At 32.5% G+C, this 15,977-nt stretch overlaps 1 protein-coding gene across 1 annotated transcript; it reads right to left on the bottom strand.

Annotated features, from left to right (window-relative positions):
• On the bottom strand, positions 1 to 15,694 carry LOC145318340 (PX domain-containing protein kinase-like protein). The gene is made up of 17 exons (XM_080159639.1): positions 15,585 to 15,694; positions 15,159 to 15,192; positions 14,801 to 14,848; positions 14,238 to 14,289; positions 11,433 to 11,567; positions 10,946 to 11,030; positions 10,309 to 10,450; positions 9,877 to 9,941; positions 9,418 to 9,500; positions 6,142 to 6,237; positions 5,658 to 5,685; positions 3,425 to 3,512; positions 2,751 to 2,880; positions 2,301 to 2,452; positions 1,780 to 1,914; positions 1,239 to 1,281; positions 1 to 858 (listed from the first exon to the last, which is right to left on the bottom strand). Exons 1-17 carry the CDS (start codon positions 15,680 to 15,682, stop codon positions 572 to 574), a joined length of 1,701 nt encoding a protein of 566 aa, XP_080015765.1. The 5' UTR covers positions 15,683 to 15,694; the 3' UTR covers positions 1 to 571.
• Positions 15,695 to 15,977: the final 283 nt, after the last annotated feature.

Below are 15,977 nucleotides of genomic sequence, written 5' to 3'. Positions count from 1 at the left end.
CATTTTTCCTTTGCAGATAAATAAGCAGATGAAAAAGACATTATAGTCTGTAATAAATAATATAATATAGTTTATCCCAACCACTCTTGTTTTTAGTTTTGGAATTAAATCAGAATGATTTTTTGAGATAGATTTTTACTTTGACAAATCAAGCTTTTCTAAAATAGAAAAACATATGTTCCAATATTTAACAGCAATTTTGGATTATTTCAAACATATAAGTTAATTATGAAAATCAAGGTTTGGTGAGTTTTAAACATAAAAGAACTTACATACTTTTTTTTGCATATGTAATTTCTATTTAAAATATATGTTTGTTGGAGGGGACTGCCATTTACACATCCAGCAAATTTACAGTGCAGTGGATGTGTTTTCGCCAGTGCAATAGATGTATTTATGACAATCTGAATGTTTACTGTATTATAAATGACAGTAAAATCAATTCTCATGCCATAAATGCATCCAACACTGGCAAAAATACATCCAATATTTGTATGCATATGTCAAAAATACATCTGACACATCCATACTTCCATACTTTTTCAATTATATGTCATAAATATGTATTTATTTATAATTTAGGTTTACTCTTATCAACCGTTGCCGTCTTCTTTAGGGCAGATTTATTAAACCCACTAATAGATGACAACAAAGCTCCCCTCTCCCCTCCGACACTTGGTGGTGGAGGGGGTGGGGGAGAAGGAAGGTCTGCAGGAGGAGGAGGTGGGGGAGGGGCCGCTGCTGGGGGTGGAGGGGGCGGAGTCGGAGTTGAAACTGAAGCTGACAGCGCAGATGACGGGGATGCAGTAGGAGGTGCTGGAGCCAAACTTGACGAAGTTGGAAAACTTGCCGAGTCGTCTAAATAAAATAAAATAATATATTCTATACAATAATAATCAGAAATAATGCAATTTTCTGTCATAGTGCCCAATCAAGCACAGTAAGCCCCCCCCCATATAAGAGGATAGTTTTTGTTAGTTTCTTGATTAATTTAGGTCAAGGTAAGTTTTATTGGGTGTACTGGCTCCCTGCAGGGTGAGCCCCTCCCCCCCCCCCACCCTGCCATTCCCACAGCGCTAAGGCATAAGATATATACAAACCCCATTCTTTATTCTCAATTAAGTTGCAAAATAATGAGGGTGGGAAAGTTTCAATTAATTGGACACTTTGATAAAAAAAAACTAAGATAATAAATATCAAAAAACTTTGTATGTAAGGAACTGAAGTGGATACAATACCTGAAACTATTCCATTTCCACGTTCTGATTCCTCTTTCATTTTCTAAAATACAAGAATGTGTGGGTATACATAACTCAACAAAGGTTAACTTTGAACTTTCCTAGTAGATAGGTATACCTTTTTATTCAATTAATTTTAGTATCTAATATTTTTGACAAGAAAGTTTTTCTTGATTTGTTTATTTTAGCAAAACAGGTAACTAAGACTTTCATTGCATAGTCTTCTTTGAAAGTGTTTAGTGTAGATTGAGCCTTATTTCTCCTACTTTTATTGATTCCTTGTGGCCTTGCCCCTAGCATCTAGAGGCTCTGTAGGAGGAGGGAAATGCTGAAATTTAGCCTAAAAACCATCCCAGGACAAATATTTCCCTAAATGGTGAACTCAATCAGTTCAGCGGTTTGCGGGATCTGTAAGGTTCAACTATGTTTTGGGATAAATTTAGGCTATTTTACTACCCCCCCCCCCTCCTCTCCTGGCTGGATGCAAGGGGTGCCGCCGCTAGCATGATATAGAACACCTGACCTATCAAACTTGCTTTACCTTTCTAATAGTCTTCCTTCGTTTAGATGAATCTTCGCTTGTCTTCTCCTTTAGCTTTAGTTCTTTCATATAAGTTTTATAATTCAAATAATCTTCATTCAATCTCTTATTGCTTTCTTCAACCAATGATTTTAACTAGATAGAACAATTTTTAAAAGCGAAGCTTTAATATAATTTGTTTAGGTCCGCCCGTCCGTCCGTAATTGATTCATAGGACAACAAAGAACAATGTTATGTTAAGAACAAATCTCTATTATCAGATCCTAAAAATGTAAGTAAGTCCTTAAACAGTATCCTGTATTTAAACAATTTTGTAACAAATTTACCTTCACTTTTTTTTACTTTATACATTTATTCTGCTTATTCAGTTCTGACACTCTACAAGTGTTAATATTCGATTTTCCTTCCATTTCAGAGCTTCGCTTTTATGGATGCTGTCATCCTTGTTCAAAGAAAACGAATCCACTTTATAGCTATTACAAAAATATCAGTACGGTTTTTGTGCAGAGATTTTTCCTTACCGCCTCCTTGGTGCTGGTGCTTATCTTGATGGTGGTCCTGCCCGCCACCTTCTCGTGGATGGAGAACAAGGGCATGGCCATCAGCTCTGCAACACTAGGTAACTTATCACCACGGCTAATTTCAGTTGACAGGATTGCCATTAGAACAGTTTCTACAAAATATATTTTGATATTATTTTTTAACAATTGTTTTACTATGAAGCTTTGCATCATTTTCCTAATCTATTTTTAAAAGATAATTTGAGCGTGACTGTATCTTTCAAAGATCTTTAAGGCGTTATTCTCGAAAAAAGGAAATAACTTAATTAAAAGGTTCATATTTTTATAAAAAGAAATAACCAGACTTAAAACACTTAAAAAAGCAGCGCTTTAAATATTGAGTTAAACAAATTTAAATGCCAGAATGATCATTGAAAGTGTCACTATTTGAAGAAAAAAATTAGCCAATACTTATGACAGGTGGACAAGTATCAGGAAGAGTGTCAATGGTAGGTGTGGCCAACTCTGCTCCCAGGCTGATCTCATACAAGAGGTGGCCAAAGCTATAAATATCCAGGCTGAACACAGAACTACTTGCAGCCTTAAATTTTAGAATTAGTAACAATATTAGAGTAAGGAGGAAGGGGTTAAATAACTGTATGTCCCCATACCAAGGTCCGTATTACGACTCTCTATTGGGTCTTTGAAAATCAACTAATAGTGTCGGGAATATTAACACAGTCAATTATCATAAAACAATTTGGAAGCAGACGAAAAAAGCCCTTGAAAATGGGGCAGGTAGTTATCTGTATAGACAGCTATACTTTAGATCTGTTGTAACAACTCTCATATCACCATTCCTGCTTCTTAAAATGCAAAAGGTGTTTTACAAAGTTTATAACTTGGTAATATTAAATGTGGGCTACAGAAAATTAATAAAATTACTGAAATCGCAAGAAAAACCTAACTACAAATTGATTTTTGCAAAAGGTGTTCTATAAAATTAATAACTTGGTAAAAATTAAATGTGGACTATAGAAAATTAAATAACATTTCTCTTTAAAATTACAATGAAAAACTTTGCTACAAATCAATTATTTCCTGTTCCATCTCTCTTCTATAAAATGATTAAATTCTAAGCTCACCTTATTTTGAATTGCCAGTTGTCTGATTCTATTTGGAAGTCCAAGACAAAAGTTGAGAAGACCAGAACATTGTAAACTATCCTGATTATTTAATTAATCTTAGATAAAAATTTCAAGTTTTATTGTACAGAAGCTAATCTTATGCAATATAAAAAGAGAAACATAAAAATGTAAAAACATGCAAAAAAAACAAAAAAAAAACACAATGTACAAATATGTATAAGTAATGCAGTGAAATAACCTATAGCATTTTGCAAGATAACAAATATTTTACAACAAGCAAATTTCTGCTGATTTTAGCACCTCTTAACCCTTACAGCTCGGGCCCCAATTCCCACCTTAATAGATCGGGGGGGGGGGGGGGGGGCTCCAAGAGCCCCCCCTCTATCTCGGCTCCTGTTACAGATAGAGACGTAAAATTTTTTTCTGGTGGTTCATGTGTATTTTTAGAGAAAATTACTTTTTCTAGTCATAGCGGCCAGGCCGCTCCTTAGCCGCTTTTTAGCGGCCAGCCGCTAAATTTTAAAACAGCTGTAGAGCGGCCAATTTTGCAGCTAGGATGACCAAATTTTAGGACGAACTTTTATTTTTCATAACAAAAAAATTACTTTTTCTGATCATCGCCGAAAAACGGCAAATAACGGAAACCGCCATTTTCGGCGGTTACGGCGGTAAAACGGCGGTTGGCGGCGCCAATTAATATTTATATCTGTTTGTTGTTGCTCAAGGATTTACCAAAAAAAATTATAGGTCTCTAGCTGTAATAGAAGCCACGATATTCATGATATATGTCTGTAGTAAAAGCCGGACAAAAATCGGTCACAAAGTCGGTCAGGGAGCGGTCAAACGGTCATAACACCACTTTTCTCAGAAGGTCATTGATATCTAAGTATTCACCAAAAAAAATTTAGGTTTCTACCTTATACACAAAAGTCATGATGTAGAAATTAAGATTTACTTAGAATTTTTTTTCTAAATTTGGTGCTACCCAACCGACTTTGACCGGACACCACGACCGACACAGACCAGATATCCTAATAAAATCAACTCTTGCCGACGTATAATTACTAAACTTAAAAAGTCATGAAGTTACAGCACTCCATCTTACCTACAAAAAAAATGAGATTGAAAAAACTAGAGGGGGGGGCTCTTGGAGCCCCCCCCCCCGATCTGTAAGGGTTAATTACAGTCAAATTTTTTGATTTTGAAATTCAACAAAATTATTAGTAATATAAAATATTCAGACAGAAAGACAGAGTAAAGGGTGTTAAGCTTTTTATAAAACAATTTGCGTGCTCAAACGAAATACGCAAAACAAAAGTGGAGGTTTTTGATGTACTCAAGAATTTCCAGGGGGGTGGGGGTAAATGGGTGTTTACCCACCCCTCTCCGAAACCTCTGAAAACCCTCATTTTACCCTCCCCCCCTCACGAAAAAAAAACGTCCTTGGAAGAAGTTCTTTTTTGTTGGGAGAAAAAAAAGATCCTTAAACTCTGAGTTGAGATAAGAAATATATACCTATTATTTACATTAAACCATATTTTGAACTAATTCCAGTTTTAAGAAAAAGAAAATAGAATTATAAGTTGTATATACATGTAATCAGTGCAGTGTATAAAAGTTTTCAGTGTGTGTAAGCAGTTTAGAAAAGGTATGTCCATAAGGAGCGCAGCAAAGATAAGCTAACAACAGTTAAGGTAGAAACAACGGTACCAGGACTAAAAGCGGGAATGGACAAACGCATTGTCTAAAATGATAAGTTGATTAAGTTTTTCTATTCAGGTTAGGTTTTGTTAAAATATGAATATACAAATAAGCCCCCCCGCAGTGGGGAATGCATTTAACATATAAGATGAATTAAAATAGGACTAGGTTAAGTTAAGTTAAGTATCCACTCTGTCGTTTGTCACTACTGCATTTGTCCTAAGAACCGAAACAACAACCTTAAAAAAATATTTCATTTTGGCCCACTCTATCTCGTATTATACCTGATTTGGTTAGTAAATTTTTCTTTAACAATCTCATTAGGAGAATAAAAGGACGAACATTCAAACTCATCATACAGAAATGCTGCGCTCTTCTAAAAAAGAGAGCAAGAGAGTGAAAAAGAAGAGAACAAAGTACAAAGAGGGGAGTTTTTGTGATGGAAAAGTTTTGTCCTGCTATGAAGGGGAATTAATGTCTAAGGCGTGATCATAGCTGAATAATTCATGGATTAAAGTTTTCCTGATTAATGAATATATTTCCAGTATGCAGGCCACCTACAAAAATGTAAAATATTAGTATTTTTTAAGGACTCTAAAATGAAAATAAAAAATGAACAAAAAAATAGCAAAGAAAATATTCAAAATAAATACCTTATTACCTAACTTAATTTTTTTCCCTATGTTTACTATTAATCACTTTAAATTTAAATTTTTAGAAAGTAATCTTCATAAAACTTTGTAAATGTGTTCAATTTTATAAGAATTAAACTTGTTAAAAAAAAATTTTCAACCGTTCGTAAGGGAATGTTTATGGAGTAGCTACGTTACCTAAAATATTATCTGGAATCTTTTAATAAATAAGTATGCCAAAATTTATTAAGAATCTTTTCAAAACATTTTAACCATTAATCTTAACCTTCATAGTGGGTAATTTTGTTTGTAATCAATGAAGATGTTTATCAATTTATCGTCCAATGTTTTACCCTTTTAGGATCACTGAATTAAAATTACCCCAAGGCAGATCCTTTTCGTGAAGAAAGGTGAGTGCTGCCAATATTTTCCATGATATCAACCTAACAGCATTCAACTCAAGACAGGCCTGCTTGGCTAAAATAAATAAAATTAGAATAAATTACAATCTTAAACACTACAGTATAATATAAAAATTACTTTTAAAACAGAAATATTAGAGTCCCAATACAAATTTTAAATCAGTCCTCAAATTTTAAAAATAATCCATTTCATACTTATTATGGAATATGGGTAGACAACCAGGGATAAGGGATAGGAAACCTGGCCATTAATTAGGTCCCAGCCTAGATTCTAAAGGGATATTGCAACTATTACAAATTCCTATCAAACTGGCAGACGCTCCCAAGTAGCTATCGCTCTAAACCAATAAGAATTGGCCTGTTTTGTATCAACCAATCACCAATTGGCGGAAATTTTAGAAGCAGACAATTCTAGAAAAAATAATGATTTGTCTGCTACGAAAAAATAAATATAAATGGTGTTAGATCACATTAGTTTAATTATTAAATCTGCTTAGAGTTAAACATTAAAAAAAGGCCATTAGAAAAAACAAAAATAATGGGATTATTTTTTTGGAAAGAAGGTAGCTACGAACTTTCATTTGGTAGTTTATAAATTAGATGTTGTATTTTGAATTTTAAAAATTTAATACGGAATTGATACAACACCTTAACCCTAATATTTGTACAATTCAACACAGTACATATATATCATTACATTATAGTATCCAAAGAACTTGATAGAATGTTACCCAAGTGCATATTTATTTATTTATTTTGAATTTTAATTAGCAATGAAATTTTCAAATAAAATTTTTACTCATTAATAAAAATGCAAATAATACAAACTAAAATCTGTCTGAGGGAAACCCAACGATAGCTTTCTCACAGTTCAAATTACCAAAGTAAAAGAAAAAATTTTGGGAGAGAAAAAACTTCATTTTAACAAAAGCCATTAATATATAGGTTTATAAAAAGTTATGTTTTTTACTTAAAACTAGCTACCTGAATTTGATTCTATACTTTATCTACACACACACACACACAGCTTTTTCATTAGCATTTAGGACGAACCACTGCGCCATCCCAAAACTGGTTTATTAGGCCTAGGCAATAGAAATAGGAGAGAAGAACTATAGTGTGAACCCCTTTTTTGTAAATCTGACGAAGGAACTTTTCCAGCTGACAAAAAACTTTAAAATTTTTTGAGTATATAATTTCTAGAAAGCTACCTTTATATTAAGGAATTCAACAATTCGTAGCTAACTTATTAAAGGATTTATAATATGCTTTACACTATACTAGAAAATAAATTTTAACACGATATAATTTTTGTGAGAAAAGCTTTATCTTAAGAAATTCAACTATTTACAGCTGACTCTTTATATGAACAAAATGAAAAAAATATGCCCTTTCCTTTTACCATTATGTGTACAGTGTATACACAGTACTACGCTAGGTCCTGTTGAAAACGTAACGAACGTACTGTTGTATTGCTATTTGTTGTTATTTTATTTTTATATAATTTATTTCGAGGTAAACATGAAACAAACTATGAATTTATGTATTTTAAATGTTTATAATAGATACGAATTACGAATTAAAGATTATAAATCATGTACATTTGAAGTCCGAGATATTATTTTTTTGTTTGAATAGAAACTCAAGAAAAAAATATGATTTTATTAACTTAAATTCATAGAGGGATTTTTATTATTTTACAACGATTGCAATAGATAAAGCATATTTATTATTAATGCACAGATAAAACATAGATGTGAAACAACAATATGAAGGCAGTACTTCATGTGATGGACTTGATTCGAGTAAAAGTTGAAAGAACAGCTCTAATTAACTCTAATGAAAAAACTAGAAAACTTCAGTTTAATTCAACCAATGAGATTTCATGTATGCTCCGATGCGATTCATTTATTGGCTCAATCAGACATTACCTCTCTTTCTTAGTACCTTTATTGCCTAGGCTTGAAATAGGCCTGAAATAATATTTTCCTACGTTTCCCATCCCTTATCCCTGGTAGACAACAAATAATGAATATTGACTGAGTTCTCAATAATGGCCAACACAGCTTGATCCCAATGGCTAGGAATCAAGCTTTGATAACAAGAGCAGAATTACAAATTCACTATTTCAAACAAAATGAACATAGAATATAGAAAGGATAATAAATGTGTCTCTTGCTTTGGTGAAGTCAAAGTTACAATTTGCTTTCTATAACTTTATACATAATGATTTTTTTTTGAGATTCTAGTTTTTAGATTTTTTGCAAAACATGTTGAAAAAAGAATATGATTTTTATTGTACAAACGGTTACGGGTCCACCCTCTTTTTAGTAGCGAAGCTACTCTTTAATTCACTTTGTCCGTCCGTCAGTCCGTAACGCTATGGGGGAAATGGGATTTACTCAGCTCCTATAAAAGATAGAAAGCTGAAATTTTTGGACAACATTCCCATCATTAAGGAGCACAATTAACTATAAAACATCAATGGCGGTCGGACGGCTTTTTAGCAGGTTTTAGGCTATTTTTTATTTTCCACATTTTTCCTCATATCTTTGGTGTTTATGGTCCGATTTTCAAAATTTTTTCAGTTAGATATATCAAAATTTAATTTTCTGTCGTTTGGAAAACCAACAATGACGGTCAGACTGCCTTTTTGCAGGTTTTTGGCTATTTTTATATTTTTTACATTTTCCCCCATATCTTTGGTGTTTATGGACCGATTTTCAAAATTTTTTCAGTTAAAGATATCAAAATTAAATTTCCGGTCATTTGAAGAAATCAACAATGACGGTCAGACTGCCTTTTTGCAGGTTTTTGGCTAGTTTTATATTTTTTACATTTTCCCCATATCTTTGGTGTTTATTAATCGATTTTCAAAATTTTTTCAGTTAAAGATATCAAAATTAAATTTCCCGTCGTTTGAAGAAAACAACAATGACCGTCAGTCCCATCCACGAAATTTTGTGCTTCGCTACTTATGGATGTTGTCATCCTTGTTTAATTTTAGTTTAGAAAACTATATTTATTTTGGCCGGGGTGGGGGGGTAATTTTTTTAAAAGGGGCGATTTATTTTGGGATGGTGGTGGTACACTTCTCAAAAATAGTTTTAAACCTTTCCAACCTTTGAGATGCTACCCTGTAAAGAGAATCCTTCGATACAGACAAACAGATATACATACGTCCTGTTGCTTTATTATATAAATATAATAGGGTTAAAAAAGTTGTGTTACTAACCTTGAAACTGATATTTCTTGGCATAATGTTGCTTAGGTTTAGACTTGCACACCATGTCTCTTAAACTTCCACCCTTATGGAACCTGCAAAGTTTATTTAACTTGGATAATAATATACAGGGTGTTGGGAATAGTCAAAATTTATGTAAATCATTAGATTAAAAATCATTTTAAAGTTTTGGACATAAAGTTAGTACAGATTGAAGTAAATATAGTTTAAAACACATCATATACAGCATGTGAAAAATATAAATTATATGTCTATTTACTTTTATCTTTGTAAATCGTACCTAACTGTTACAGGAATCATTATACAAAGTTTAAAATTTAGAGGACAATTATAACATACCTAACTTAACGATAATAGCTATCCGTTATGGAATGAACCTACATTAGTTATAGAAAATCTCCGCTTTTAAAACAACCTGAATTTTAAAAACAATAAAATGATGAAAACTACCTTGTAATGAAAATAGTGCCAGTTCCTCTAAATTCTCCATAGTGCAAAGTTTCCAAAAATGGATGCTAAATAAAGATTTATAAGTAAGATATTATCTCTTGAAAATGTTTTTAGAATCAATATGTATTACTATCTATACCATTAATGCTTTTAAATACCAAAATAGATTAATATCTCATTCAAAATAAAGCTTTAACCTTAAATTACAAAATTACGCGCAACTAATTCAATTTAGATAATTTCTATAAGCATCTAAGCACAAAAATTCACGGTTTGTTCACAGCAGTCTATCTTATATAGCAGCTCAGAAAATCACTTTTTAACCACCGTGTTATGAACAGACTGACCCAATAATTGATTGTTGGGTGGAAGGACAGATAAAGTGAATTATAGAGTAGCAACGTTATTGAAAACTTGACTTTTATAATTAACCTGGACATTAGTAAAAGATTTAATAATGCTTGTAATATTTTTCTGCTCAAGGGAAGGGTAAGAAGCCGAGTCGACCCATCTCAGCAGCTTCTCAACCTTTGGCTCCTCCGTGTCTTTTACAGAGGCGTAGCAGCTACGCAGTCTGAAAAATAGTTTTTAAAATAATATGCGGCTGCACCTGTAGCTTTGTCGAATACTTTAAATTTAGGAAAAACATAAAAAAACCTCCCTGAAACAAGGAATTGTTCCAATGCCAGGATTTTGGTTGTCAACTTACCTTGTTACCATTGCAGGAATAGGGTTACCCACTTTGATTGTTCCTATGCCAGGAATAGCGTTGCCAACTTACCTTGTTCCCATGCCAGGAATAGGGTTGCCAGCTTTCCTTGTTCCCATGCCAGGTATAGGGTTGCCAACTTATCTTGTTCCCATGCCAGGAATAGGGTTGCCAACTTACCTTGTTCCCATGCCAGGAATAGGGTTGCCAACTTACCTTGTTCCCATGCCAGGAATAGGGTTGCCAACTTACCTTGTTCCCTTGCCAGGAATAGGGTTGCCAATTTACCTTGTTCCCATGCCAGGAATAGGGTTGCCAACTTACCTTGTTCCCATGCCAGGTATAGGGTTGCCAACTTACCTTGTTCCCATGCCAGGAATAGGGTTACCAATAATCCATCTTGTATTCATTCTCATTGCCATAGAAATGTTTTGTACATGCATTTCTAAAAATAAATTCAGAATAAAACATTATCAATTTAATTTAGAATATTTGTGGGATTAAATCTATTTTGTTATTAATATTAATCAAATTTGATTCTTAGCATACTCCGACAAAGACCAAAGTGTGTCAAAAATCAGCTATGTGACGTCATAAAAATGATTGAGATGAAACCCTTAAAAAAGAGATAGATAATCCCTCATTTTTATAGCTGATTTTTGATACACATTGGTCTTTGTCCATACCCCTTTTATTACTCGCAGACTTACTCATTCAATCAGTCTACATTGCATGTTTATTTAAATTATTACTAGATTTTTAACACATAATCTACTTATTCTAAAAAAAGATTTATGAACTTAAGGTTGTAAAACTATAAATTTTACAAAAATATAAAAGTATTCACCTTGAAAATTGATAGAATAATTTGAGGGATCAATGAATTGTCTGAAATATATTGACTGATGTAGACAAGATATAAAACCAATATATTCCAGGACAGTCTGCAGGCCCTGTTGCCTCTCAAACACAAAATCTTTGTCTAAAATTATAATTTATTAGTTGTGAAGCTACTATACAAGTGTTTTTGTTTGTCTCCATGTTATTCTATGTGTTATGATAGTTTTATCTTTGAATATCTCTGGAAACTTTTAATATTGCCTTTATAAAAAAGAGACGTCTTACTGGCCTGCCTTTAGACAATTAGTATGTAATACTGGCCTGCCTTTGGTAATTAAGTATGTGTATTTGCCTATCATTGGTCATTTGTATTCTATGACGTAATTTTTATAGGAACTATAAAGAGCTTCATATCTCTGCTGTTACTGTTATTTGTATAAATTTTCATGCAATTTTGAAAAGACGACCTCCAAAACAATGGCCTCCAAATATTTTTTCTGTGTATTGAAGTTAATTGGTTCTATATCTAGAAAGGTTTTGTGATTTTCTATATAGCTTTCTTTATTTTACTTTTTCTGTAATATGGCTTTGAAACCGATTAATATCCGCTGAATTAAAACCTTTTTTATCCATACTGAAAAATTATGTATAACATCGTATTTAAATAAATACCTTAACCCATTCGGGACTAACAAAACTGGTTTTAATTCTATAATTTTAATATCCTCGGAAAGCTGTATATAAATAACTATTCTTTCACTTTTTCTCGCTCTACCTAAATCAACATTTTGACAATAACAAACAATTTTTTCTCAATTGGTTAGGTTAGGTTAATAAGATATAACTATTTAAGTAGCGAAGCTACTAGATAATTCGCGTTGTCAAACTAACAGTTATAATTAGACCATGGAAAAATTCAAAGACAAAAGAACTGTCTGTAGATAATCTACGCGCTTTAAATTAAAATTCAGCATTCTAATTTAGCATTTAATTTGTATTGCAATGTACACTTTAATGCGCAGATGAAGCAATAATTTGTGCTATTTTAAGAATAATGAAGGACAATAAAACTGGCCTAATAAAAGTTTGCATGTAGAGATGAGAATTGTACATAGAAAATGTTGCAAAGTTTCTCCTATTTTCAGTTTTCAGCCTTCATTACAACATGTAAATTAGTGTCAGAACAAAATTTCAAATCAAATTAAATGAAATATGAAATTTTCTTTTTCAATCAAAATTTCACTTTTGATAAAGTGTTATATTATATCTAAATAAATAATTTTTAACTGGATGTGTTGTACGTCTGTACCAAAAGATCTCGTTTTCCACACGACCTATTTAAACTCTTTATCATTAATGTTCCGGGCAAGTTTATCTATATTGACTTTGAAAGATGGTACATTGACGCTATAATCCACAAGGGGAGCAGCCGTTAGAAAATGTTAAGTGGTTATATCTAATGGCATAGATGGGTGGACTGCTTTTCTCTACAATTATCATGAAAGCTTTGTATTTAGAATGTTCTGGTATTTGACATGTTTTTTTGGTAAGGGGAATGGGATCTTAAACTTTTGTCCCATCTCAAGCATAAATTTGCAGTGAAGGCTTGGGACGAAGCAAATCATTATAAAAGATAGCGAAGAAAAGAAAAGAAAATCCGTTGAATGAAAATAACGTCAATGTCGACTAGATTGTAGAAACTATACACACAGTCACACACACATGCACACACTCACACACACACATGCACACACTTACACACACTCATACACACACATAAACATATACACACACCAATTTAGTTTAACAAATGTGCATTTTTGTCTAGTCCCATATCTCAAGGTTTAAAAAATATTAATTGTTTTTTGATTCACCTAAAATATAAAGATGATTAAATATTATAAGATTTTTTTTTACCAGCGGCACTTTAAAATATTGTTTTGTATTTTATTTTTATGTGCGATTTCTCTTGGGAGGGTGGTGGTAGCCCTCCCCAAAACAGTTATAATAACCTTACCAGGACTTATGATAAGCTACATTGGAAAGGAAAACCATGTCGGTCCAGCGGTTAGGGAAATCCTTCAGTATAGATAGACATACAAACACAGATCCTGTCACTTTTACATAAGGGTTTGAACATTTAACAAAGAACAACTATGTCTTTAGCTCAGCCTAAAAAGGTTGCAGCATTGTGGACAAGTCCCACTTGGCCTAAGGGGACAGACGTCTTACTTTAACTTTTCGTCTTAATTAAATTAAGAAAAAAAATAATATTTTTTTTCCTTAAAAACCCAGCTTTACAATATAAATATATATTGTTTGCATCTGCGGGTCAAAGTTCTTTCTATGTTTTAATAATAAAATGCAATTCTTTCTTGTCCAAAACAGAAATGAGATATGATGTGTTCATAATAATAGTATGCTTCCCTAAAAACATAAACTAGTGTTTAAGGAAAAACAGACAAAATCTTTTTCTTCATTTTAAATTGTTTTTTGATGGTATTTAAAATGTCGTATTTGATAAAGAAAAAGAAAGGAATTTTGTGCCAGAAGAAATGAATTTTCTGATTTCAGTAAAAGATTTTTGAATGAATGAAGTATTCCTCTAGTGCCATAGCCAATTTTTTGATATTGAAATAAGAATTAGAAGATTAAAACCATTTTTGTTATTTCCTCAATGGCTCAGGTTAACTAAACTGGAAATAATTTCATGATTTTTATTACAATATTCGTTGTCTGTGATACAATGCTATACATGATTTTTCAGTATGACTGAGAACCGGTTCTTCGATGCCAAAAAAAATTTACTCACCTAAATTTCCAACAATTTTCTTTTTGGGCAAAGGAATGTCAAGTCCAAAATCCTGAATTCAAATGAATTTGTTTATGAGATAGATGGAAGAGGGAGGTTAATGTAGATTATAATATATTTCTCTAAAGAATTCTTAAACTCTTGTAAAGGGACACGAAAATATAAACCTGTAAAATTGATTTATATTTATTTAAAATTTCATCAAAACCAAACCAAAGTACTATGCATGTGTTTTTTTACGGACAGATCTTAATTAAAACAGACAATGGACTCTTTAATTACAAGACCTTTGTCTGGAAGTCCTCACTGTGCATGATAATGAGTTGCTCCTGTTTTGAGCTGAGGCATTCCTTATATGCGAACTAAAAGCGTCACGCATCTAACATAGCAGCAGTAGGAACCATTTCAAACGTCTTTAGATTTGATGCAGTGTTGAGCGAGACTCGATCCCATCACCTCCTCGACGATAAGCGGATGCGCTTATGTTAAGCCCGACACGTTCGCGGGTAAAAAAATTCTTCTGGATAATTATAGAGCAGCTGTGTTACTAAGATATGGTCTACCTGTAAAACTGCATGTAGCTGGACAAAATCTGTATATCTTTTATTAACCTATTTCAAACAACAATCAAATTATCCGCAGAAGCAGAGCATGCTTTATCTCAAATAATAAGATGTAACAATTCTTATTTAGTATACAATCAAGACTAATATCATACAATAGTAGCGAAACTTAATGACGAAATAATTAAGATAGTTTTTTTATTTATTTTTTAGTATTAAACAATTCAAAATAATTAGCGTAAAAATTGTTTATCATATGCTGCGTTCAGAGACATATCAAAATTGTAGGATAGATTCGCTAATAATAAAAGTATTTTTTAAAGCAAAGCTTTTCTATAATTTAAATCTGAATATTAACCTGCCATTGTTGTGATGTTCCATTTTGGGTCAATCTAAAATGAAAATAAATATCTAAAAACAATCTTTTCTGCATTTATGATTTTTCATCCTTAGCTGTGAATTTACACAAGTGAGAACCATTGCATAAAAATTCATGTAATTATCCTATAATATAAAGGAATAAGCTTTTTTTGTCTGTAGCGAAGGATCTCGCCAACCGCTGAACCGATATGGTTATTCTTTACAGTGAAGCCTCTTATTGGCTCTTAGGTGGTTTTAGGCTATTTTTCTGCCTTCGAATATAGAGCCCCTAGATGCTAGGGGCGCAGCCGCTGGTATGAAATAATCTAGAAAGTGCAGCAGCTCTTCAGTTGTGGCAAGGAGGTTATTCCTTTGACGATCAAGTATGATTTAATAGGAGAAGTATTTCTAAATTATAAAATACCTGGAACAAGTGATATTATACTGGGTATGTCCCTGTACAAGTTCAGAGCCAACTATTTTACATTTTATTTCTCCATAATCATCCAGTACTTCGTCCATAATGTACAGATCTTTAAAATAGATATTAATATTCATCAAAGGAAAAATTTGGCCAAACATAGTTAAACTGAGATTAAAAGAGGAGGGGAGGGGGTAATACACGTAGAGTTGAAGGGTTTGAATCTGGGTATAAACTGCGTCATGATCAAAGACGTTAAAATGTACAATTAGGACAAAGGTCGTGTAATTAAAGAATAATCGGTAATATATAATAGAAGAACCTTTTGTCCAAGTCATATTAATTTTAATGTCGGCTATAGGACATTGTTTAAATTTGACATAATATGATATTTAT

This window comes from Acartia tonsa, chromosome 4 (assembly GCF_053477335.1).
Source record: "Acartia tonsa isolate MP-2025a chromosome 4, ASM5347733v1, whole genome shotgun sequence".
Taxonomy (NCBI): Eukaryota; Metazoa; Arthropoda; class Copepoda; order Calanoida; family Acartiidae; genus Acartia; species Acartia tonsa.
Note: the sequence above shows the minus strand (reverse complement) of the source record. Positions and strands in the feature narration are given on the sequence as shown.

Bases quoted from the DNA above. Each gene is read 5' to 3' on its own strand.
- LOC145318340 (XM_080159639.1), bottom strand. From the start codon at position 15,682: ATGGACGAAGTACTGGATGATTATGGAGAAATAAAATGTAAAATAGTT. The intron at 14,849-15,158 runs GTTAATATTCAG...TGTTTGAAATAG, and splicing joins GAACATCACAACAATGGCAG to GTTAATAAAAGATATACAGA. The intron at 1,915-2,300 runs GTAAGGAAAAAT...TGTTCTATCTAG, and splicing joins GCACCAGCACCAAGGAGGCG to TTAAAATCATTGGTTGAAGA.